We start from the raw sequence: 25,464 nt of genomic DNA, 5'->3' as shown, positions 1-25,464 counted from the left end.
TCTAGGCCAGTGATTCCCAGTCTTCCCCCTCAACACACAGCTCTCTGCTGGTTATCGATGCTGTTGTAGGTTGAGAGACTGCTTCTCTAATTCCAGTACAGGCATCTCCAGTTTCCTCCCCAGAAGAGTGCTCAGGCTCTGCAGAATGTGCTTTCCATGGTTTGCAAGTTCTTGCTTTTCCAACACTGATTTGATTGATTTCTTTGACTGACTGAAACAGATAGGAGGTAAGAGGAGGAAGTAAACTGGGAAATGGCACACTGCATCTGAAAGAGGTTTACCCTGCTCAACTGGAGATTGACACTGCCAGAGTGAAGCAAAGATGATGTTAAGAAGTGCTCTTATACCAATTCTTGAGAGGACGAGATTAGAATACATTTGCAGGATCTCACAACAAAATGCTGATTAAAAAAAGAAACTAAAAATCCTTAAAATAAAACCCACTATTACATTCCTGGGGATGTATAGACTCAGAAGACCCTGGATGTTAGCACCTCAGTACCAATTTTCTCCAGGAACATGTCCACCTTCTGATTAAAAATGACCCAGCTGGTTATACTGAATACGCTTTGTTCACAGGTTACCCTATAGTAAGGTCTTTTTATGCTTCCTCATTCAATAAGACTGAGTGGTTTAGTTTTCTTGATCTGTTCTCCAGTCTTCAGGGCCATGAGGCCTGGTCCCCTGTGAAAGCAGCAAGAGAATCCCCCTGTGTTTGTACGCAAAGCTGTCCAGGCAGGACTCCCAGGATGTTTCTCTGTAATGTGCTTGCTTTCTGAACTTTTTTTTTTGCAACAAGTCTGTGTGTCTATAAATACAATCCACTCTTTACAGTAAAAAGTGTTAAAATGTCAAAAAAATAAATATCCATGTTACAGTAACTAGATTATTCAATAAAATACATCCCTGCCATTCTTGATTGAAATGCTCAAAGAGAATTAATTTCATTTGGACGTTTTCCAGAGATTCAGGTTATTGCAAATCACTCCTGGGGTGGGAAGGAGAAGCATCTTCTCTTCCTGTAAAGTGTGATGAAGGGGAATGAAGTGGAATCCCAGGGAAAACAAAATGCCAGTATCAGGAAGCTTTGGGGGAGATCTGTATTACCAAGTAGCAGAGCTGCAGGGCTTATTGGTCCTGACTGTGGCATCAGAACACTCCCCTTCAGAAGAGTCACAGTCTGATTCTCCAAACTGTGCTGGGTTCTGCAAAGCAAAAGGAAAGGGGGAGATGTGAGCAACGTTTCCATACTGCAGATCAACCACACCATCCCTATCTATAACAGCAGACAGGCAAAGGTCACCACCAGCAAAGATGGAGATTGACAGCACACAGGAGACAGCAACAGCACACAGCCACCCTACCAAAGGTCCCTTGTCTCCCCTCAACAAGGGGACAGCAGAAAAATATCTTGTCAGAGCACTACCAAACGCAGATGGAGTTATGAGACAGTGCAGCAGGCTCTGCCCTACCCCTCCCAAACACGTGAAAGACAGTAAAAGGAAGAAAATCATTCTAGCTTCGTCAGTAAGGCTGCCAATGGATAAGTTTGAGGCAGACAGTTTATATCCGTTCTGTTTCATTACCTACTTTATGTGCTATTTTCTATCCCACTTCATAAAACTGCATATTCGATGGCCTCCCAATATCACACTCAGCCTGACCAGCAAATTATGTTCAGCTTTCTTTGTGCTTGTTTCCCCTGTCTACTCCTCTGGACAAGTATGAGAAAGACTGGGTATTTAAGCAGTTGCTTTGCTGTAGTACATCTACCACGGCATTTCCTAGGCAGTCATCCAACTTTCTGGCCCTTGGATTCCTTTCCATAACATTTATTTATTTATACTCAATAGAAGGAAGAAGGCATAACTAACTTACCTCACAGCTGTGTTCATCAGCATAAAGTTTGCCTAGAGACATCTGAGTCTTGACTCTCCGCACAGCACACTCTTTATCTGAAAGCCCATCGGACTGGGTGGATATTTCAATGGGGATCTCTGGAGTCTGGGACAACATGTCCTCCAACTTCTCAGCTAGCTCATCTTCCAGCTTGGCGGCCAGCTCATCCGGGCTGTTCGAATGATCGCTTGTGTTCCCCTCCTCGCCATCTGACACAGAGAAGTTCTCTGAGCTGAAGGTTGAGTAGGACTGGCAGCTGCTAATGCAGCGGTGAGGTCTGCAAACCAGGAGAGTAGTTCAGCTTGTATCACAGCACCTCCAATTGCAGAGGAAAACCAATTTCTTGGTTGCTGTGTTCAGCTACTCTGCTACAACCCACCTCGACACACTCCACTCCTGGTGCCCACTCAGCCGTGGGTGAGCCTGTCCCCTGGAGCCCACTGCCAGCTAGAAAAGTTTGTTGTGTCTCAGTGTACACATTTCTATGCACACCCTCACTGCACAGAGTAAGAATGAGCTGGCGAACCAGAGCAGCGTCAGTTTGAACGTAAGGAACTTACGTTCAAATATTTCCAACATGTAGCAAAGGTACCAGGCAGCTTTCAAGACATTTATCACGATCAAAACCCTCACAATGTTAGCAGTGCAGTGAATGCAGAGTGCCTGCTACATCCTTACACAGGCTCCCCCGCAAATCTCTCATCTTCCTTTCAGAAGTGCGCAATGCAGAGCAGATTTTTGCACCTGTACTTTTAACTAGCATCTTCAGCAGAACAAGCATAGGGCTTGCTTGCTCTAAAAGGCAGCCCAGGCTGCTCAGTCCTGCTCTCCCTAGCAGATATCACTCAGGCACAGTGCACGCAATACTGCCTGGTTGCTTCTCCACAATGGGGTAAGAGCTTGAACCTTCCAAAAATGTCTTTGAGCAAAACAGGTCCTTATCGGTAGCAAAGGCTTTACATCAACTCTCCAAGAGCCTCTTCTCACCCTGAGAACACATCTCCAGTTGACTCATAACTAATCTGCAAGGCTGGCAGCAAGAGCTCTGCAAAGTGTTGGGCTGCCTTTCACATCTTGGAGCTATGGAAACCTACCACCTTTTGAATGGTTTAGTACAAGATCCACATCTTTAAATTCATCTGTTCTTATTTGGTCTTCTCTGCTACACGTTCATACTAGCTGATCTGCTCTGGGACATATTTTTCTTTAACTGTCCTTTTTCCCAAAGAAAGGCTGTACTGTAGGGTTCAAGCTAATTCAACTGGCAGTATCTGCATCACCTGGCAGCGATCCCAACAGCCAGGCTAGATTTAGGTATGTGCGCTCAAAAAATAAGCTCACAGTTATTTGAATGTGGAAAATGCATCACGCCAGGAGTCAACAGTAATGGTACAAAGTATCAGTTGACTGAACACAACAGTCAGGAGACCCACAACAGGTGATCACACTGAATTCAGGAAAGGCAATTTGTCTTCCAAGTTAGTAGAATCATAGATAGCTTGGGTTGTGAGGGACCTTTAAAGCTCATCTAGCCCAACCCCCCTGCAGTGAGCAGGGACATCTTTAGCTACATCAGGTTGCTCAGAGCTCTGTCCAACCTGACCTTGAATGTTTCCAGGGATGGGGCTTCTGCCACCTCTCTCGGTAGCCTGTGCTAGGCAGCATCCCTGCACTCTTCCCAGGATACCTGTCCCTGCTTCCACTGCCCGTGCATTTCCTTCTTGCCCTTTGGTTTGCTCAGCAAGTCTCAACTCGGCCATGCTGGTCTCTTGCCTTGCTTTCCTGATTTCTTACACCTGGGGATCAAGAGCTCTTGTGCTCTATGAAAAGTATCCTTAAAGATCTGCCAGCTCTGTTCTGCACCCTTGTCCCTGAGGGCAGTTTCCCAGCCGGTCCTATTGGCTAACTCCTTGAAGAGCTGGAAGTTTGCTTTCCTAAAATTCAGGGTCCTGACTTTACTCTTTGCCTGACCCATATCCCTCAGGACTAGTAAATCTAGTGCAACAATTGCACAAGAACCACATGAGTCAGAAAACTCATCTAGCCCAGCATTCTGTCTCCAACCCTAGGTAGGAAGAAACAATCTGTGAAAAGCATAATAACAGGGTGTGCAGACAGAGCCTGCTTTCTCCTGGCATATCTCCCTGGTTTGTACCATTCAGCAAATCAGACTTCTGAGCTGACGATCAAACCTAGATGACAGTGCTTAACAGCCACTGATGGATCTATGCTCCATAAATTTCACACTTATGACTTGTTTATGTTTTGATTTCCACAGCACACCTTGACAATGAGTTCCACATCTGAAACTGTTTCAGATGGAAAATGCACTTCCTTTTGTTCATTTTAACCCCCGTTTGCTTCACCAGGTGTCCCTAACATGAACATGTGTGGAAACATTCCTTGTGTATTTCCTCCACATAACTCACAATTTCATGCATCTCCAGTATTGCCTTTCCTCCTGCTAGACAAACTTTTCTCAGGGATTTAATCTCTTCTTCTGTGGAAACCATGTCTAATAATTCTTGTCACACTTCTCAGTACCTTTTCAAATTTTACTATGGTCTTTGAGCTGTGGCAGTAAAGCTGGCATTTAGGACTCAAGCTGCAGGTATGCTGTGGATGAACAATAGCAGAAAAGCTTTTATTTTCTTCTCTGTTCCTTTCCTGACAACTTTAACCTATTTGCCCACTGGATCACTTCTGCACTTCAAGCAGCTGCTTTCATAAAGTTATGGCACCAATTCCATGATCTCTTTCCTGAGCACAGGGCTGTAAAGCCCACTATTAAATAGGCTTAGGTAGGAATGACCCCACAAGCCTTATTTTACAGGCAACACCATCGATCTGCCATGTCACCTAGCTCTTCAATCCTATTTGAATTCAACTGCAAAGGTGTTGGGTCTGCCCCACTGCAGCAACAGTTAATAAACCACACTTGAAAGAGTCCACAAAGGGTCTCAACATCCAGTAAGTCTGTTTCTGGTGAAACAGATGCAGCAGCTTATAGGCTGAATAACATTATCAAGTGTGATCAAGCTGTGCTACAAATGGCTTGCAGCAGAAAAGCTATGGTAGAGATAACATCTCGTAACAGGCTGAAAACAGTGAGTGAACATGAGGGATCAACTGAGGGTGGATGGGATGAGATTGTTCTTTCGCCAGCATCTCCCACAGTTTCAATGCTGGTATGCAGCTCCTAGAACAGTTCTCCCCCAAGTTTCATCCCACCAAAGAGAGATTAGAGTGAATTCACCTTTTACCTTTGTCTACGAGGAAACTCCACTTCACTGTCTACTTCGCCCTCTTCCTCTTCTGAAGAGTCATCACCACTCTGGCAGAAAACAAGGACAAGAATGGTGTCACATTTGTGAAAGAACGAACATGGTTGCCCCTTGGTCCTCCAGGACAGAGTCACTGTGTCAACAGACTGCAACAATCTAGACAAGAAAATGACCTGCATATCAGTGAAAACTGACTCAAGACATTTTCTTACCAGGAGATTATTTCAGGCAGTCTTAATGCTGCCATTTCTGAATTTGGAGTGATTGACTTTGAAATACACTGCACTACTTTAGCAGGCACTGAGTAGATAACGTTCCAGATTTTTACAGAAGCAAATCAAGTAATTAGCATCATATTGAAATCCACATAAATTATTGAGCTGATCTGTCACTCTTGGCTTTATGACTTCAACCTTCTTCTGTATGAGCACATCATAGATCAGGATGGGGGATGGCACAGACTTTGCTCGTGGGTTTCACCAACTAGGAAAACTTGGGTTTCATTCCATTCTCTACCTCAGTGAGCATAGAGCCTTCTACTCTCCTTTTCCCATCCAAATCCACCCCCTGCACTCGTGCTTTTTACAGCTGCCTTCTATCCTATCTAACCTGCCAACCCCTCGTTCAGACTCGGCCGCTATCTCATCTCATCCCATCCCCTTGTAATATGAAGTCCTCTTCCTCCCTTCATACTGGGCCCAAAGCACACTCTTGGTCTGGTACTCATCCTCTTTTCCTTCACTCTTCCACCCAGGCCCAGTTTTCCTGCTCTTTGAACTTTGAAATTGATTCCTACTTCTCTCACCACCTGGATGGAAGCAGGAGGAATGAAGAACTGTTTCTGTACAACTGTGCCATAACATCTTTTTGACTCTTGCAAAACCTTCACAAAATACATGAGAACTATGATCAAGGGGGACAGTTTCTGGCAGGTGCAGCAAAAGGTATGTTCCCAAGACCATGGCAAATGTTGAATTTCTATTCCGAGGCACAGCAGTGCTACAGCTTCTCCATTAAACTGTTACATGATATTTAACATCACCAAAAGAATGCATTTATCCCTCCCTTTGTTTTGAGAAAAGCTTGAAAACATTTTGAGACTGTTTCAACCACAAAAATTCAGTAGACTAGGTTTCAGCTGAAACAAAAACTGGCTAAATTGCAAGTAACAGAACTAGGCCCTATCAAAACCACATTTGACAACCCTCATTATTAGCAGTATGCTCCAGTATGCCTACAGTACTTCTCAATAAAATTGACTTTAAAAGTATGTCCAGAACACAAAGCAAAGTTCAGATTGCACGATTTCTTTAAGATAAAGTTGTACATGTAACTCTACTGCTATGTGTGTGGGAAACCTGGCTTTGCTACTATCCTATATCCAGACACTAGCCTGTGCTACACACCTTCTTTTGCTGGAAAGGGAAAAGAGAAGCAAGATTTGTTTTTTTTCATATCACTATGCTTCGTCCTTACCTTTTGAAGCAGTCTTGCTTTGCAAGGTAGCACTGAGGAAGCCATGTGCTGGGGAGTGCCGAGGACAGACGCTGACTTACAGTTGCTGAAGCCCTCTTCCTCCATCTTCTCAATGAACTGTGCATTTTCATATAGGGAAACAGATGCTGGTGACTGAGAATGGCTCATCCCTGTTTCAACAGATGACATCTGTACCTGACCACTGTCCTCTTCCCTGCACTGAAGACAGGAATTATACGGATCTGTTTTGCAACACTCCCAATGATCAGCTTTGCTTTCTTTGCTCTCCAGATTCCTTCGGCAATCTGCTTCCATGGCAGCAGAGATGAGATCAGGGCTGGAACCAGACATCCGCCTTTGCGCGTGGTTACTGAGCGGGCTCCGCAGCGCTGCTGCAGGGCCAAAGTACCTTAAGTTGTTTGCGCAGTTGGCAATATCTTGTCCGTGGGCATGAAGCCGTGAGTGATGACCATGGGGATGGCTATGGCCAGGTTGCTGCGGTAGGCTGGGGTGATGAGAATGATTATGAGGTGGAGGTGCATCATCTTGCACTGGCTGGTTTTTCAAGATCCCTGCAAAATCATTGTAACTGCCTTTGCTGTTCCCTCGGCGGTGACGTGGCTTACTGCGGTAGCGGCTTTTGCCACTCAGTGTTGACATTTTGGGACTCCCTGAGACTGGTGAGCCATTGGATGCTGCTTCTGTGCTGGGTATGCCCTCTGACTTCAGTAGATCTGGCCTGAGAGATAGTCATCAGAAGTTACACATTAAACCACAAACTAAGAAATCACATCAGCTTGGAGTGAGGATGAAGAGGCAGCTGTAGCCATAAGCACACTCTGCTTTCTAAAATCTACAGGCTTCCCTTCTCTTCAGCTGTTTGACTTTTGCATTTAGTTTCCTTTGATCCCCTCCACTCAGTGTCCTTTCTGTTCAGCCCATCATGCTCTACACTCCTTTCTTGCTGCTTTTTCCAATATCTGCCACATACTCTTCTTTTTCCGCTCTTATTTTGATGTTCTGCTTCCAAAATAGCTCCCTCCTAAGACCTTGGTGTAGGGCATGTCTCTTACTATGTGCATATACAATGCTCAGCACAATAGGGCCCAAACTGCTGATGGTTATCAGCCTGCTCATTTCAGAAGCATATGTAGGTATTAATTCAGAAGTTATTATTAACTGTTAATTAGGACTCTAACTCCTGGAAATCCCAGAAAAGAGAAGAATAAAATAGACAGATCCTCTGGAAAAAAAAAATTCACTTTCTGAAAGTCATGCAGAAGAGAAATAGCTGAAAGGACAGCATGAATTCCCAAATCTCAAATCCTAATTTAATTCCACGGTGATGAATCCATTCTCCCTGAGGACTGGCTGACTTCCACAATCCCTCACCCTGTTTATTACTGTTCAAGTCAAGGACGATCTAACTGCTCTCTGCTTGGACAGTTAGGAATTTCAAGACACACATTAGATACTTCCTGTCAAAGCACCATCATCTATGAAAAAATCACAGGGACCAAATGGTTCCAGAGGGCTGCCCAGGTAAAAGGGATGGCAGGATCCATCCCTTTCACCTTAATATAATTAAACAATTGTGGTTCTGAGGATCCGACCAGGCCCAAGAGTGAACATCCCTTTGGCTTGTCCTGCGTTGTCGTCAGACTCAAAGGGAAGCAAGCTGCCTGCTCATCTCATCTACTGCTGGTTCCTGGAATAGAACTAGGTTATCGCTTCTTACCGTTTAGTCTGGCTGCCTGGTTTATGAGAGACTCCCTTCCTCTTCATCAGCTTCTCCACTGTATTGGGGTGGATTATTGGTCTGACTGGGTGGCGTTTATAAGTCCCAGGGTATTTCTTTTCCACTGCTTGTTCCCTCCTGAAACATTGGGGAAGAAAAAAAAACCCAAACAACAAAACCAGATCAGTTCTGTCTTTATTCAACTGCAGCTCCTGCTGGACAGAAACACAGCTCCACTGTGAGCACACTGCGTGCCTAGTTCTCAGCTACGGCTGGGTGCAACACTACATGCTGTTCTAAATTTTCTAAATTCTCTCTGCAGAGATCAGGCAGTTGGAACAGGACCCTGGTGCACAGTCCAGAAACAGCACTGCTTTTCTCTTTACAAAGGGGCCAAAAGATGCCAACACCAAACGGGAAAGGTGCCTTTCTCCTAGTCAGTAAACCCTGGGTAAAGATATGTGCACTAAGTGGTCTGCAGTAACCTACTCTTAAGGGGCCTCTCTCTTAAGCTTGCCAGCTCCTTCTTTACCCTGGAAGTTTGTTAGGGGACACTAAATCTACAAGTATCACTCTGCAGTTTAGAAATGAAGCACTGTTTTTTTTCCTTCTGTATGCATGGCATGCCATTATGCCCAGAGATACATACTTTATGAGCTCCTTCTCACGGACCTCCAGTTGCAGCATAATAGCGCTGAGCTCCATGTATAAGTTATTGGCTCGCTCCAGCTTCCTCTCGTAGTGTTCACGGATATCTAATGCATGTCTGAAAAACAGAAAAGTCATTATTCCACAGTCTGATGTCCAGGGACCAAGAGAGCGGAATAAGGAAAAGCACAGGTGCTTTAGGAAAAGGCCTTCTAAAAGTCAAATTTGCCACCTGTATTGCACTGAACCCCACACAGAGCTAACAATGAATGACAATTAAAAGAGATTGATACAGCAGTGAATCATAAGACTTAGAAAGCATTTAACAGTCTTGAAAGAGTGGCAACATTTCTCACTAGAGAAGCTGCAAATGCCTCACATGCATCCACAAGCCCTTTGGCCATGCCCTGATCATCCTGCTTGCGCAGAGAAGGGGCTAAGACAGCTTCTGAAGAAACAGAAGTCGTCTGTTTTTATTTCATAAAGAGCAGTATGCCCCTACAACTATAGTTGCAGAAGACATCTTGAACCCCAGCTGAAAGATGTGACTATCAAAAGCTCCCTAGGGCTAGGGAACACTGATCAACAGCTGCATCAAACTGGCTGAACAAGGTTTCCTTCAGTTTCTCAGGTTTGACACAGAACTGCTACTTGCTGTTTTGTTTCTCTGTCATACCTATATTTGCAAATTTGTAACACAAAAGACAACACTTTCCTTTCTTAAATAAACATTCTGCTTTCATTTTTAAGGTGGTCTAATGTTCAAATTGAATTACAGTGGGCTGATAGTGTGTTCACTCCCAGTGGGCTGGGAGTGTGTTCAGTTCTCTGGAAATAACTAATCCAAAGAAAGTATCAGGGAAGAGAAAGCTCACAGCAAACTACAAGATGCATTTTCCACTAAGATGGATGCACCTGCTTCAGTGCTGTTATCACAAACACAAAAACTCAGGCAGAAATATTCCCCGGTAAACACACAAGCCTTTGCCCCTCTTGCCTGGAGCAAACTGTTCAGACTGCCCAAAAGCAGGGACAGTTGCCACTATTTCTCTCTATATAGCTTTCCCTCAGCCAAGCAGTGCTCAAGGCTTAGAGCATGCGTGTAGGAACTTCAGTTTCTGGACTCACAAGGAATTTAGGCTGCCTGAATTTATGCCACGACGAATACTGAGTCCTGTTTTGGGGTCCTCAGTACAAGAGGAGCATGAAAACAATCAGGGGCTGAAGCACACACCCCATGAAGAGAAGCCGAGGGAACCGTGCTCATTTAGCTGGAGAAGAGAAGGCTGGATGGAAAAAGTGAGCAGTAAACATAAAAGACTGTCAACACACCTCAGCTCTTCTCTTCGACGACGAATCAATTCTTCATCTAGCCGGTGGATACAAGTTCCTTCGCTTTTAATTTTCTCAAAATGTTTCTTCACTTCTTCTCTCCATTCAGCCTAGGGAAGGAATTTACTTTCAGGTATTTACAAAAGATTAGGATCCCTGGTTGCACCACAGTAAAACTCTTGGGCATCACTCTCTGTGTCTGCAGAAAATTACAGGTTTGGCTTGAAAACATGGGTTTGTTAGCCGAATTATTTTGGGCAACAACATTTTGAAGCATGTTTAGTTTCAGCATTTTCAAATGGCATTTCCAATTCTGTGCTCTGATCAGATCATTTACAACATATCTGCATTTTCTAAGAAATATTTTTTAAAATTCCTAAAGCTCTTTTCGTTCTAAGACAACATTTTCTTCCCTTTTGGCATTTAAAGTGAAGAGAAAGGGTTATGATTTGGAAACTATACTTGCGACAACGATCACTGTCACTAGGGTGATGCTAACTCTATTTGCCTCTTGAAGCCCTGGTTCTTGCAGCTTTAATAAATGCATCCACCTCCTCACATACACCCCAACAGAGCATAGATCCTCTGCACTGGAGGCAAGGTTTCACACTCATTCCCTCCTTGGGAGCAGACAATGGCTCCCTGGGTAGAACTTAGAGGAATCTCTACAAACATACTTTTAGATCTTCACTGCCCTGTAACAGCTCTCTGTCCCACTAGCTGCCCTGCTCATCTTCACTACAAATGCAATGGTTCCACTCTCAGCAGTCTCATGGTCTCCTGTACAGCAGTACTGGGAGAACAGCTGGGAGCAGAACACCTGAAGTGAGTAGTCTCAGAGAACTGAATGAGACAACATTGAGTTTCTGAATGAAGTTGGCAGATGTCGCAGTTTGTGAAAGCTTGGGTAAAAGATTTTAAAATACCCATCAGTTTGCTTCTCCTCAGGAATCAAACTGAAATCACAGATCCAGACTTCCACTGTACTCGAGGTAGCCTCCAAAATCAGATCCTTGAAGCTAACTCCAGTACTTATGGGCTACAGCCATTCTCCAGTTACCTGTGATTTGAAATACGTTTCCTGAGGAGTAGCCAGCACATCAGCAGATGCAATATCCAAGTGCATCAGTGTCTGCCGGAAGGACGGACGATTCCGGGGCTTGCTCTGCCTGGAGCAAAACAGACAAATACCCAAGCATGAGATGAGGTTAACATTGCCAGCTTTTCCTACCCTTCTGAAAGAGTTTCTCACTAGAACATACTCTCTAAATCGTGTAGCTGACAGCTTAGAGCAAAAGAGCTTTTCTGATTTTCTCTTTTGTTGAGTATGAGTTTATTGTGCTCGAGTTGTTTTGTATTCAGTTTTTGGTTTGTGATGATCTATTCTGAAGAAACAAAAAGAGATTAAAACAATTTAAAATAGGAAAACATGATGACATGAAAGATAGGATACCAACTGAAACTGTTCCTAACTTGTCTGTCAAGAAGAGACAGATCTTAGTTCATTATCCCATTAATTTCCAAATTTTATAATGGGAATACTCAATTAAGTAGAAATGATAATTTACATTCAATGAAACAGGGTATCTATAAACACCAAATGTATCTATGTTGCCACATAGTGCAGGCCTGAGCCTACACAGTACTGTAATGCACTGAACATCTCTGTAAGATCCCATTCAAGTACAAAACCATTTGTATCTTTGAGAAAAGAGACTAGCACTTGAGCTCCAGGACTGAACTCACTGGACTTGCTGCACGGATTCAGTGCTCAGGACAAGAAACAGTTTCTTCAGCCACCTCTCTCCTCCAAACCACCTACTTCCACTAGGTGGGGATACAAGTGTATGTACTCGGTGTTCAAAGCTGCAAAAATCTGCTTCCTGCCTTTTGCAGCCATGGACAGAAGCATGGCCAGGCAGAGCACGTCTCAGCACAGATACTGCAGCAGGTTGTGCTGTTGCAGCTCAGTGTCAGGGCGCAAACAGCCACTTGAGAAGATCCATAGATGCTCTGGCCTCTTTTTCCCTTTGTGCCATCGGGAGGATGGCTGATAAAACTCATGGAGTGGGAAAATGCTGGAAGACCACTTACACTCTGCGTCAAGATGCAATTACAAAGACAAAGCATTAATGTATAACACAAGACTAAGAATTTCAACTCTAATCTGGCATGTGGAGGAAACTGAAAGCATTTTCCATATCTATACCCGTTGAAATCCTGGTTTCATACAGAAAGCTTGAATTTCTCTTTGTCCAGTTCAAAAGCCAGTCCCTTACAAGGGAGTTCCAGAGTGAAAAATCATTCCAGTTCACCCTTGAGCCAACCTCAAAAAATTTTACCTCTACTTTCCTTGCAGCTCCTTTTCTTTTCCCACAGAGCTACCTTTTACCACCTACTTTGCTACAACAAAGCAATCAACTCTGTGAAGGCCACTGAAGACGACCGTTGTGCTGCCTGCTCCTGATTCATGCTGGACAAGCAACTCCTTGGTAACTGTCACCCTGCCGGGGCTCCCATCAAGCTCTACTCTGACATTTCTCTCCTGTTCAGCTCCTTCCCCCTCACTAGCCACCTCAACAGTGTCTGCCCGCTCCTTCCCCTGCCCTGTCCACCCAGGAAACCAGACAGGTTTCTTCCTACTTCTTCTGAGCTGGTCCTTCTGGGGCCCAGCCTGCTGCCACAAGGAAGCAGAAACCAAAATGTTAAAACTTATTGCCTTTGTGACAAATGTGAGAGTATTTAAGAGCCATCTGCTCTGGGCTCAATGCTCCCACCCTGGCTCTGGTTTCATTGGTTTTACTGGGAGTCTGGCTGTGCGGGGTTCAGGCTCTTACCAGGTCTGCTTCATGAGGATTTTGAAGCCATCTGGGCAGGTGGAAGGGACAGGAAGGTGCAAGCTGTTGCTGCCCACTCCCCAAATTATGGCTGAAGAATCCACATCCTTGTAGGGAATCTCTCCTGTAAGCAGCTCCCACAAAACTACCCCAAATGACCTGATGAAGAAATAAAGCAGGATAAAAGCTTGTGTGTTAATTCAATTTAACAGCAACATCTGCAGCTTGAAAAAAACCACTGTTTGTTTGGCAAAACAGAGAAATAGGTATGTCTGGTCTGAAATTACGAGTAGGTACAACAGTGTTTACATACTAGCTTTTAACCAAGAGTAGCTATTTCATGTACCAGGTAACTCTTCCTCCTCTGCCCCAGCACTGGGGCTGAACATGAAACCACATGGGTTTTCACTCACTCTTTTGTATTTCTTCGTGAGACTTCAAAAATCCAGAAAGCACATTTTCTGTATAGATTAAATCTCACTTCTCTTAATCGAAAAGGAAAGTTTACTTTTCTGAGATAGACTTTTGACTGTTCTTATTGGTAAGAACAGATCATGCACTACTGGACAGACAGAACTGATAAGTGTCTTACAGAGACAACATAACACAGGTTTTGTGGGTTTTTTACATTTTAATTAACTTTTTTTTCCCCCAGCCAGAAGCTCCTTCTGCTGTTATGCACACTCCTAGTCTAGGTAAGAGCTTCATAGGTTTGAGAATCAGCACTACAACTACTGCAATATAGAAATTAAGAAGTAAATGCAACATGCATAAGTGTCAGTATCAAAAGCACATTCAGTGCCATCTGATATTCCTTTTGTGCTGAAGAAAGGAAAGCTAAAGAAAGAAAAAAATTAATTAAGAGAACTCTGCCTGGAAAAGAACCTCCTATTCAAGAACAAAACAATATAGGTAAGAAAATTCACTTTGCTTCTCTTCCTTACTGAAATGATTAGCAAGGACCAAAACCTTAATTTATAACAGCAAACAGTTATTTGTTTTATTTACAATCTTCACCCAATAAAACATCAAAGAAATATCAAACCAGTCAATACAGAGGTAAACAAAATGCTGCTGAGAACTGACACCACTCTTACTGCACATTAACAACCAGGCTGTGATGTGAGGTACAACCATCTCAATTACAAACCCAGACATTATCACCTTACCTGCATGCCCCATCCATCTGTGAGACACCAACCCTGCCAAGCTTGATGGCAAGTCAAACCAGATGAAAAGTGAGAAGCGTGTTTCTGGCTTGTACTAATATCAAGTTGCATTTATTAAGTACAGAAGAACATCTAAGGGACAAACTGCCTGGGTCTGAACAACCGTCAGCGAGGAGACAACTTCAGGTGAAAATCACTGCGCTTTCAAAGCCCACTGACTTCAAATTGTAGGGGGGGGGAAGAAACAAGCAGAACTGGAACATTTTTCCCCTCAAAATACTTTTCTGTGGGTTGCAGGAAAGCAGGGATCCAGGTGGTTAGACAAACTACCAGGAAACCCCAGCTGGTTTCAGCTTTATTATGATTAAGAACTAACAAAGGATTTTCAAGACTCCTGATAAGATTACAGATCTATCTTTTTTTTAGCATGCTATTAAAGATGAGAGAGAGAGCAGACATATAAGCAGCTTAGGAACTGTTCTCATTTGTTGTCAGCAGTCATGAGCACTGCTTTTCCTCATCTTGGGGAAGGAATGGATGCCAAGGAGTAGTTTGAGCAATCACCACTGCAGTGGACTCAAGAGCAACTTGCACTGAAGGCACCTCTAGGTTTGCAAAAAGCAACATCTCTCAGTCACTGAGGAAAGGAGTAAAGGAGTGCCCACGGTCCTCAGCACAGTTAGCAGCTGTTTTTTATTGGACATGATGTTCACACAATATTCCCGAAACTAAGCCGCTCTAAGGGACAGAAAGCTGAGGGTGGAAAACCAGCACCATCCCTCCTCCTGAACCTGTGACTCAAAGCGAAGAACTCGGAAGACAAATGGTGAGCCTGTTTTCTTTCCAGAACAAGCTAAGAGTTTCTCCTAGAAGAGCTGGCTATGCTACGGCCTGCTACATCCACACAAAATGAACATGCAAAACACCATGGTCGCAGCAAGAATAGCTGTATACTGCAGATTACAAAACTTTCCCTATAGGATATCTTGACTTAAAATCAAGACCCAGCTCTGAGCTAAAACAGCAGCAGCAGGCTGCTGTCTGACTCCACTCGTACTCTGAACCACCCGTGGCTTTGACCTGCAGCTTCATCATGCGTTAAGGGAGGTGACAGCATTTGAAGCTGAAAAACCACAAGAAAGAAAATTCATCCTGGCTGTAAAGCAGGGAGAAGGGCATTCATTCTGGCTACTGACATTTAATATGCAGAAATAACAAGGCAGAAACAGAGATGCAGTTCGCTTGAGGACATTGAAACCTGTGGAGTGGCATCCCCAAGGAGCTTCAAGGCAGAGTCCTCTCTCAAGCATTTTTAACAGCATGGAGATCTGAACCTTTCCTTGTGTTCCTTTGGACACAGAGTACTTTTCACATGGGATGGAAACAGGTGTTCAAAACTCTTACAATGTAACCTGGTTTCCTCCCTCTTGGATCTGAGGTTAGATGCACTGGACCATAATTCTGTGGCTGTATTTTAACAGCCAAGCCCAGTATGCAGAAAGCAAAAGGTGGTCAGACCCTTTGAGCTAGCAAAGCAGAGGCCTCCCTACAACTCAGGTGTGGGCCTGAAGAGGGTACAAAGCAAGTGAAAAACACCCTGGCTGCAGACATTGTTGAGGGGGCCCTGAGCACTAGGAGTGGAAGAAAGCTCTGGCCTGAATAATGACACAGGGAAGAACTACTGCATTTGCTTACTGCAAGACACAGATAGCCTGCACCGAGTCTCATTAGGTACCTTTACATCTTCACAAGCAGCTTTCACACATGTATGTCATTTCCCTTTCCATTATAGCCCATAACACAGTAACAAAGTTCAGGGCACAAGGTAGATGGAGAAAGGAACAGTCCACCACAGAGCAAACTATCCCCATCACTCTAGGATGAGAAGAGTGCTGAACACCTAAAGTGCTGGGAAATCAAGTGGCTAAACAGAAGGTGAAGATACTTAAACTTAGTGCTACTCACCAGATATCCACCTTTTCAGAGACGGGCTCATTGCGTATCACCTCAGGGGCCATCCAAGCCACAGTTCCCGCAAAAGACATTTTGGTACTTTTATCACTGAGTTCTTTAGATGTACCAAAATCTGAAATTTTTACTGCATCTGTGTGTGTAACTAAAACACTGGGGGGAAAAAAAAAAAAAAAATAAATCAGCATTTTGCAATTTTTCTTGTATCACAACAGCCACTGGGAGTAAAACCCTTCTTAATCAATGCCAACAGTTGATGAAGCCATGCTGTTCACAACTGCAGTAAAGAAAAGATTATGCATTTTTCACCAATGAAAGCACTCACTTTCTTTGGGGTGGTTATACCTCAAATGCACTTCTAAATGCTACAAGTCAAAAATCAATCTTGATAAAACCGTGAATTAGCAAGTCACTGAAGAGCCACCATATCTGGGGACATTCCAAAATTTTAGTAAAGCTGTACCTTAAACTGCACTATAAACCATCTAAAAGTATTATCTTAATGCACTGTCACAGTCATGTCGCAGACTAAAGAAGTGATAAACATTTAGGAAATAACAATATAAGCAGCCAGACAGTTTTAGTCAGAAAGCAACAGAGAAATGAGAAAGATGCATTACAGAAAACCAGGGAAATAATGAAAGAACAAATAAGAAGGAAAAATAAAAAAGCAGAAGATAACAGAATATCCCACTTTCAAAAAGGACCAGACACCATAAAATCATTAGAAATACTTTCTGACTGCTATTTATCATGTAAGATATTGGTAAAGTTTCCAGTCTTGTTAAATTGCAGCACAGGAGAAGAGTGCCAACAAGTTTCATTAGTTTCATTCTCATCAGTTTTGAGTCAACACAGCAAAAAAATAACAGTGCTTTTGACCTAGCTTTAAACTATTCCTCGAGAAAAAAAGAAAAAAAAAAAAAGATAACCACAACTGGGGGATGTTTAAGCAGCTACAGACTCACTTTGGTGACTTGAGGTCTCGATGGATGATTTTGTGAAGGTGCAGATAATTCATCCCACTTGCAATCCCCGTGGACCAATCCACAAGCAACCGAGGAGTGACTTTCCGCCCTGCTCGCAGGACTTCGTAGAGCTGTCCATGTGCACAGTACTCCATGATAATACAGTAGCATGGGGCTTGAGTGCACACTCCCCTGTCAAAGACACACAGCTCGTGAGGCTCAGTAGAGGAAAAGTCCCAGTGCAACTCTCAAAGTTGGCAATCAAGCGGCAGGACAGTAATCTACTTCCTCTGCCTGGGCAAGGCTCTGCTAACAGCTCTCCTTCCTGAACAGGAAGGGGAACGTTTCCTGCATGCTTTGGACAGGAGGAACCCCATTTGTGACAGGTTTGGGTTTCGTTCAACTTCCACACCTGCAGATTTGTATGGTTCACAGCAGGCATTTTGTGAGCCTGCATGCAAAGTGCAGCATTGGGTGAGAATGGTGTCCATAGCTTTGTTTCCACAAGACTGTGCGACAATTTGAGAGGAAGGATGACCACCCATTTTGTCCTATAGACAGCTTAGTTCCTGGATTTGAACAACTTGGCCAGGAATGCATAAGCGAATGGCTCTTCCCTGGATAAAGGTACATTCCTAACAAGCTTCACAACCTACTTGAATGCAATGATGTTAGGATGTTTAAGTTTCCGCAAGTGCTTGATATCCGTTTCATTCTGATCTCTCACTTTCTTGATCGCCACCTCCTCTGCCCGGAACTTGCCCAGGAAGACAGCTCCCTGCGCACCACTGCCCAGCCACTGCAGCTCCGAGATCTCCTCAAACGGGACCTCCCAGGTATCTAGGCACAGGCAAACAAAGGAAACAACATAAAAGATCAAGACCACAAAACGTTCTGCTGTAAGATCACACCAGGACAGCACCTGCCACCTCCCTTGCTGAATCTCAGGGTGGATTTTTCTGGGGATAGTAGATGGCACCTTCTCCTGCTACAGGCACAGCTGAGGCACACATCGCACATGCTCAGCCCCAGCATCCCTTTCGTCTAGCTCCTCTCCCTCATCACAGTCACCTCCAGCCTGTTCCTTCCCATTCTCCCAGCTACTGTTTCAACAGAACTTACCACCACTGCAAATGGCTCAGGTGAGCCGCTTTGACTCGGCAGGCAGCAATTCAACATATCAGGGACACTGAATTGGCAATTTAGGGAGGAGGTCCTCTACTCCAAAACTGAATGAGGATGGTATCTCTTATAAAGTACGTGACTCCATTGAAGAGCATAGATGAGAAGAAATATTTAACATTCACACCTGACATAAAAAATATTGGGGGGTCCCGTCCCGTCCGTGTCCCCGTCCTGTCCGCCCCCACCCCCCTGAAATAGGGCAAAAATAGGAAATAAAAAGGAAAGTCAGAGGTGGCAGGTTGTAAAATGTGGACCAGTAACCAAGTTCACTACCACCACCAGTCACAGAAACAAGTCTTTCCCACACCAACATTGTGTATATCAGTGTCAAATAGGCAAAAAAAATCTTAAGGGATTCCTCCTCTTAGGTACCCACATGCATCTTGTATGGATACTGCCAGAGTGTCCAGTAGCACTGCATAAACTGTTTCAAGACAGTTGTACCCATCAGAACAGAAGGATTTGTCACTGTCTGTGAGTCACCTTGAAGCTACCTTAACACCCCACAAACAGGAAGCTAAAAGGCAGGCAATAATTTATTCACTGTAACTCAATAAACATGTACGTTTAAAGAACAAATAAATGAGCAGCAAAAACAAGTAACACACTGATTTCTGAAACAGTCACACCTGTACAGATCCCTATTTCAGATAGCTACAAAGATGTGTCGTCTTGTTTCATTCAGCCTCTGAGCCATTGGGCTGTTTGTTCCCAGGGCTGAAACTGGGATTATGCAGAAGTGTCTATTTTAGATACTGTCACCACTGAAGGGAAACTTACATACCCAAACTGTCTTTGGACTGATCCTGATTCAAATCTTTCCCTCAAATCAGTCCTGCAACAGTTAGACACTAGTTGGATGTCTCCTGTCAAATGACTCTCTCCAGGCATGGCCAAGGAAAGCCAGCTCCCATCTAGAGCCAGACCCCAGTGCTCGTTCTGCTCACTGAACAAGAAACAAAAATTTCCTTCAACTTGGCAGGGCAAAGTTCAATCCTTAGCATGTTTCTCCACAGACACAAGTCTATTCTTCATACTGATATATCTGCTTGCAACCTTACATTGTACAAAAATATTAAGACTGTGTATGCAGCTCTCAACTGAAATGCATTATAACTATGCAACCCCGGTAACCATGGATTTGCTGCAAATGATCCCTATCCTCAATTTTCAAGAATGTCATGACATTTTGAAGGTGATAATGCCTACCAGCAAACATGTCCTTTGGTATTGAAGCAAGAAATGCCTGTCCGCGTAAGACCCTAACAGAAACTAATGCATGAAACATGCTGTGACCACTATCTTGACCACAAGGCATTCAAGTATTTTAAAATAATACGCATTCTTCTTCACCAAACAACTTGAGCAATTTTTTGTCACAATACTTGTAACTGGTATTTGATTCTTTAGACATTTAGACTTTACAAGACAGTTCTTTAAAGAAGGAAAATAAAAGAAAATAAGAAAATTCATAAATAAATTCAGAAGATCTGTATTTCTATTTAACTCACACATGCATTTGCTTCTGAAGAAGGTGGCAAATACAGTTGATTTTTGTGTTTGTTGATGAACAGCATTTTTACATGAGCAACACTGAAACTATTCCATTGTACTGAAATGGGTGTTTCTTTACATGTGAAGACTGCCTTTCCTGTACAAGGCACGGAACATTTATTTCCCTGAAGCACCCAAAGTTTGTAAGCAGCAATGGGTAACTATATTGCTAGCACCTAATTTGCTCTAAATATTACCTATTAATCTACACAATGGCAAAAGTAGAGAGACTGTAAACAAAATAAGCAAAAGTTCATCAGCTTTCTCCTGCAAAGTCATGCCATGTCTATTTGGTGAGACGCATCCTTTCCATTTGCACCCTGATCACCAAGGGCATGATTCAGGGAAGAGGTTTCGGTGTAGCAACAATGAGAGAGCCATCCTACATCTTTGGGAATGTCAAGAAGAACAAAGAGCCAAACCATATGTAATGTATAAGGCAACAGTAAGACAAAACCCCCAAAAAACCTTTCCGCTGTACAAGAGCATGTTACTACATTTCAAGACAGCAAGCATCAGTGTTTCATTTGGCTTCCATAATGTATCAAGCACTGAAAAGCTTCCCAAAGAAAGTGACACTGGTGGAGAAAAGCACTGGACTATGTTCAATTGAAAACTGGGGTTTGCTAGTATTAGTGGTGCAAACCTGCATTTTCTACTACAGCCCAAACCCACCGATTAGAAAATACATCTAAATTACCCTGTGTATGTGTTCCCTACAGCTCCCTGGGACCACCCTCAAGGACAACAGGCTGACAAGGGTCACTATTACAAAGTTAGTCCTACCAGTTCTGCAGAGGGGCAATGGACAAGTCTGGAAAAGAGAGGGCTCAACACACTGCCAGCTGAATACAGCTGAAAGCTGAGACCATGCACGTCACCTGGACAGCAGGTTATAAAGCTCTCCCCACTGCCTGTACAGACCCATCCTCTACAGCCACAATACCCTGAAGCAAAGAATGGTGCGTTACGGCTGTCCCAGCTACGGCACATCTACACAGCCAGTACAATGAGAAACAGCATACAAGAGGTGATACTGAGAACTCTGTCATCTCAACAAACAGCTTGAAACAGAAAAGGACTTGCATAAACCATGGCTTGCTACAGCTCTCCTAGCACTCCCCCCTCCTCCAGCAGAAGAGAGATGAGGATATCTCTTGCCAAGGATGGAGCAGTTTTTATTCCAGACTCTTCTGGGCCTAAAGAAACCAGTGAGATACTTTCCCTAAATAAATTTAAGTGTAATAGCAGCAGGAATTACGCAAGAGCGTGTGTTTCTAAGGTGATTAAGAACCATTTCAGTAGAATGATGGGAATCTGTTTCCCATGGGGAAGAAAGGCAGAAGCAGCCTGAGCCACTGAGTCAATGTATTTGAAGCAATTTTTTGCTGTTTGCCAGCGTTGGCTGCTCACCAGCATTGGCATTATGACAAGAAGCATCTCTGGTTTACAAAGCATCCACAAACACATGCACATTTTGAAAGCACCTTGCTCACCAGGTTTACACAAAATGCACACGATGACGGTAAGCATGTAACTTGTGAAAGGGAAGGTGAAAGCAACTCCTGAAGACAGACTCTTACTCCAAAGGAAACAGCTCAGAAGTCTAATGAGTCTGTAGAAAACACAAACAAGTCTTTCTATAAAGCGCTATAGTCCCAACAATCCAAATTAAATAACTGGTAGACGGAAATTGAAGAACTAAGTGTATCTTCCCGAAAGCACTCACCAACAGCCTTTAGAAATCAGGGTAGACAATCGGAAAAACATAGCCAGGAGTGATTTTATGGGTCAAATCCAAAATACTTAAACCTCAGATAACCAAGTGGCAGCCACTGAACAACACAAAAAACCACTCCCTGCAGGAACAACTATTCACCAAGCAGGCAGAGCATTTAACAGCAGCAATTGGCACTGCTTAGTGAACCAGCAGACCACACTGCAGCAACTTCCAGCTGATCAAAGCTCTACCCAGCATGGGTCCTCAAGGGAAGCACAGATCTTGATGACTATCTCAGATTCTGAGAAGGAAAGTCAAGGAGTAATTTCAACAGGAAGATAATGTGGAAGTTGTTCTTTTCCTCCATTCACCAAGTCCTGAGCCAAGCCTTCGCAGGCAATATGGACTCAAGTATCAGACATTTGCAAAAGGCATGAAACCTATTTGTTTTACTACTTGCAACCACACCACTAACACCACGTCTTACAGTTGGGGCCTGCAGGAGACCCAAAGCAGGCGAGCAGGCATGCTGGTGAGCAGCAAAAAGTCCTAGGAAGCATATGCAGGCAACATGAAGTCCTCCGTGGCTGCAGGTCCAAACTGGACTCCTACCCGAGTTGTTGATTCAGCCCAACAGAAAGGATTGATCCTGGATTCCTGGATCAGACTTCAAGTAGTTGTCTCACGAAGAGGCGGGGGGGGCGGGGGAGAAATCACCTGCACGGATCTATGGCACCAGCCCAAAGCTGTAAATAAGCTCCCAGAGGAATGAAAGGCCACCACAAGCCTCTCTTTACTGCTGCAAAGGCCAGAGACATTTCCTCAGCCTGTCTTCTCCAAATGCATAACACCTTCACAAACACAAATGTTGTATCCTCTGTGCTCTTGCTAAAAGACAGCATAAATAAAAGCAATCACATACATCAGTTACGAAACTGCTGGCTGGTACGTAGCTGATGAAATGCGCACATAGAAGATCTTCTGCTGGCAAGAAGCAAGAATGAGATCATCTGGAAAACAGAACATGAATATTCTGACAAAATCCTCAAGTTTTAGCACAGAAGCAGTTTAAAAAGGTTTATCGTTGGATAACAGAAGCGTACTACTACCATCAGAGATCTGTACAACTGATCAGCTCCAGAAGGAAAAAAAAATTATATTAAAAAAATTTTTTTAAATCTTCTTTTCACTCTCTTATGACAGTGAAGACATTGAAGATGCAGTTGAACCACACAGGCCATATATAGCAGATCCAAATTAGTCTTCAGCCTTACCACATCTGTAGCCATTTCAAAATTGTTTTAGGAAGGGCCTAGTGCCATCGGCAAACTGCACAGCATCCATGAATCTACGGCTCTGAAGGTGCTCATGACACTGAGAACAGCAAGATACCTTTGTGCACACAAAGAGGAGCTCGATGTGCACCCTCCAAACACACTACCACTCTCAGCTGCCCATTTTCATTAGTTAGCACTTCAATCTTTCTTATTAGTAACTTTCATACAAAAGAAAGTGTCCCTTGTGGGTCATCAGAGCACACATTAAACTGTGGTCTCCAATGCATCTGCTGTCCCAATTATAAGCAAAATACAATCTCTTGGCCTCACAGGTAGCTTTCCTGAAGCTACCCATCTGAGCTTCACATCACACCTCAGCAGCTCTCAGTGATGAGAGAACTCTGAGCTGGTGAGGTACCACTTGTATGGGATAGTCACAAAACTGCTGGAAGCAGACAAGGTAACTCTGCATCTGTGTCCTTTCCCTGGAAGGTTTCAGCTTCACTTAAAAATACTGAGCAAAACCAAACCAAAGAAGCACACAGAGACATACTGACATGATGCCTCCTTTGAATGTTATGTCAATGGAGGCTCCCCAACCAGAGGCAGGCTCTTCCAAAACTCACCACATCCAACTCCACATATTGTGTAATCCCCCCAGTAGTGTTAACTCCCCAAGGAATCTTCCATCACCTTTTTTATTTATAGACTCAACCACATGTGACATACTGAGTTTACAACACACAGACAACACTTAGAACCAACTTTGCCTAAGGATTTCAAAAACAAGTAAACTCTCGCTGAGCACACAGGTCTGATAGACAAGAGGCTGCTGCTTAGGAGGCACCTGCCATTCTGCACTGCAGTGGTGAATTTCCCTGCTCAGAGTTATGAACTGGAAGGAGGAGTAAGTTTATTTCAAGGCAGATTCACCCAACATGTTATTTAACAGGTCTGTTCCCTCATATTAGGAACTGTTCCCAACCCAGCTCTGGGGTTTAGATTTGAACCACTCAGATGGGTTTTCTGACTACATATCTTATAATATGTCTATGCCAGAAATCCATTTGATTAATACTAAGTCATGATCACAGCAATACTGGAGGCTTCTGCCCCACAGTACAGCACGGTGGCCAGGCTGTTCCCATTTTCAATAAGCCCCAACCATTTCAGCTCCTTAATTCTAATGACAGATTGTTCTTTTCCCATCTGCCATTTCCCTCCCCCTGTGCTAGGGGAGAAATTAGACACCAAAGGCGGAGCATACTCTGCTCTTTAGCTTTCAGTAACCCCTAAATAAAGTGTATGCAATTGACTGGAACATTACTTATTCCCAAACTACATTTTTTTTTAACATATATGTATATATACACACATATACACACACACACACACTCACACATTTATACATTTACACATACATTTATACATCTAAATGAAAAAGGTATAAACATTAAAGGACATTTCTGGAAAGATAAGTACTGAATGATGTTTTAATCAAATATTAATATATTTGATATTGTATTTCGTGGTCAACTGAAGACACCCTTCACTTACACATACAGGAGTAGAAATGGCTATGTCATTAAAAAACTGCAGGAATTAAGTAGTCGGTACAACCCCTGTGTTCAACACAGTTCTTTCTGATCCTTATTTACACAAATACTCGGTTCAGATTCAGACCCCATCGCAACGGTCCGGGGCATGGGTCAAAATAGGCAATTGGTTTTGACTCCATCACGAGCTGCCTTTGCTACAAGTGATAGCTGTTGGCTGTACAGTGCAGGATTTCTCTTTGCAAACCCATAATAGAGTTGCACAAGACAAAAATGGTTGCTTTCCTCATCTTCACACATTCTCCCAGAAGCAATAAAGGTTTGCTTCCCTACTTACCTTGCTGTTGCAGCTTGTAGTCTGTGGAGTATGCCTTGCCTATGATGTTCCACACAGGCCTCAGACAACCAAAAAGTCCCTCAAGAAACCCACCACTCCCACTGCCTGATCTATTGAACTGGACTTTAACATCATCCGCTCCACTGTTGCTCTCTACGTCCATAGTGTTCCTGTTGCCCTGAGGAATGGCTGTTTCAGACTCATCCTGCTCTCGTAGCTGCAGCACGCTGTTCTCAAATTGGTCCCTAGAGTCCTCGCTGATGCTGGTCAGCACTGCTGCAGTGACCGGGCTGCTCATGTTTTCGATGAGGTCTGCCTGCAGCAAGCCCTTCTCACGCACATCCTCTATGAGCTCAGGGGATGGCTGGTTTCCAGTAGGTCCATGTTCATCATGTAACCTACTAAAGTCTTTGTCTTCACAGAAAGCTTTGCCGACTGAGTTTGGAGAGGAAGACAAGCTCAGGCGCTCCTGAGTACTGGCCATGATGCCGTGAGTGTGCATCAAGGAGATGG

General features: G+C 43.7%; 1 protein-coding gene across 2 annotated transcripts; it reads right to left on the bottom strand.

The window, feature by feature from the left end:
- Positions 1-856: 856 nt before the first annotated feature.
- MAP3K13 (mitogen-activated protein kinase kinase kinase 13) lies at positions 857-25,464 on the bottom strand. 2 transcript variants are annotated; one of them, XM_086467993.1, is made up of 14 exons: positions 24,952-25,464; positions 17,979-18,162; positions 17,323-17,514; positions 16,349-16,507; positions 13,215-13,373; positions 11,438-11,546; positions 10,378-10,487; positions 9,047-9,163; positions 8,398-8,535; positions 6,660-7,398; positions 5,163-5,233; positions 1,879-2,176; positions 1,107-1,205; positions 857-1,032 (listed from the first exon to the last, which is right to left on the bottom strand). In XM_086467993.1, exons 1-14 carry the CDS (start codon positions 25,451-25,453, stop codon positions 973-975), a joined length of 2,937 nt encoding a protein of 978 aa, XP_086324119.1. In that variant the 5' UTR covers positions 25,454-25,464; the 3' UTR covers positions 857-972. The 2 variants fall into 2 exon arrangements, with proteins under 2 accessions (XP_086324119.1, XP_086324120.1); XM_086467994.1 differs by having other exon boundaries at positions 979-1,019; positions 1,108-1,205.

This window comes from Leptosomus discolor, chromosome 7 (assembly GCF_034619465.1).
Source record: "Leptosomus discolor isolate bLepDis1 chromosome 7, bLepDis1.hap2, whole genome shotgun sequence".
Classification (NCBI taxonomy): Eukaryota; Metazoa; Chordata; class Aves; order Leptosomiformes; family Leptosomidae; genus Leptosomus; species Leptosomus discolor.
This window is presented reverse-complemented; position numbering and strand designations above follow the sequence as displayed.

Excerpts from the sequence above, each read along its gene's own strand:
- MAP3K13 (XM_086467993.1), bottom strand. The coding sequence starts at position 25,453 with ATGCACACTCACGGCATCATGGCCAGTACTCAGGAGCGCCTGAGCTTG. Across the intron at positions 7,399-8,397 it reads CCAGGCAGCCAGACTAAACG|GCCAGATCTACTGAAGTCAG; the intron begins GTAAGAAGCGAT and ends ACTATCTCTCAG. Across the intron at positions 1,033-1,106 it reads CCTGCAGCTCTGCTACTTGG|TCACACTTTACAGGAAGAGA; the intron begins TAATACAGATCT and ends CATTCCCCTTCA.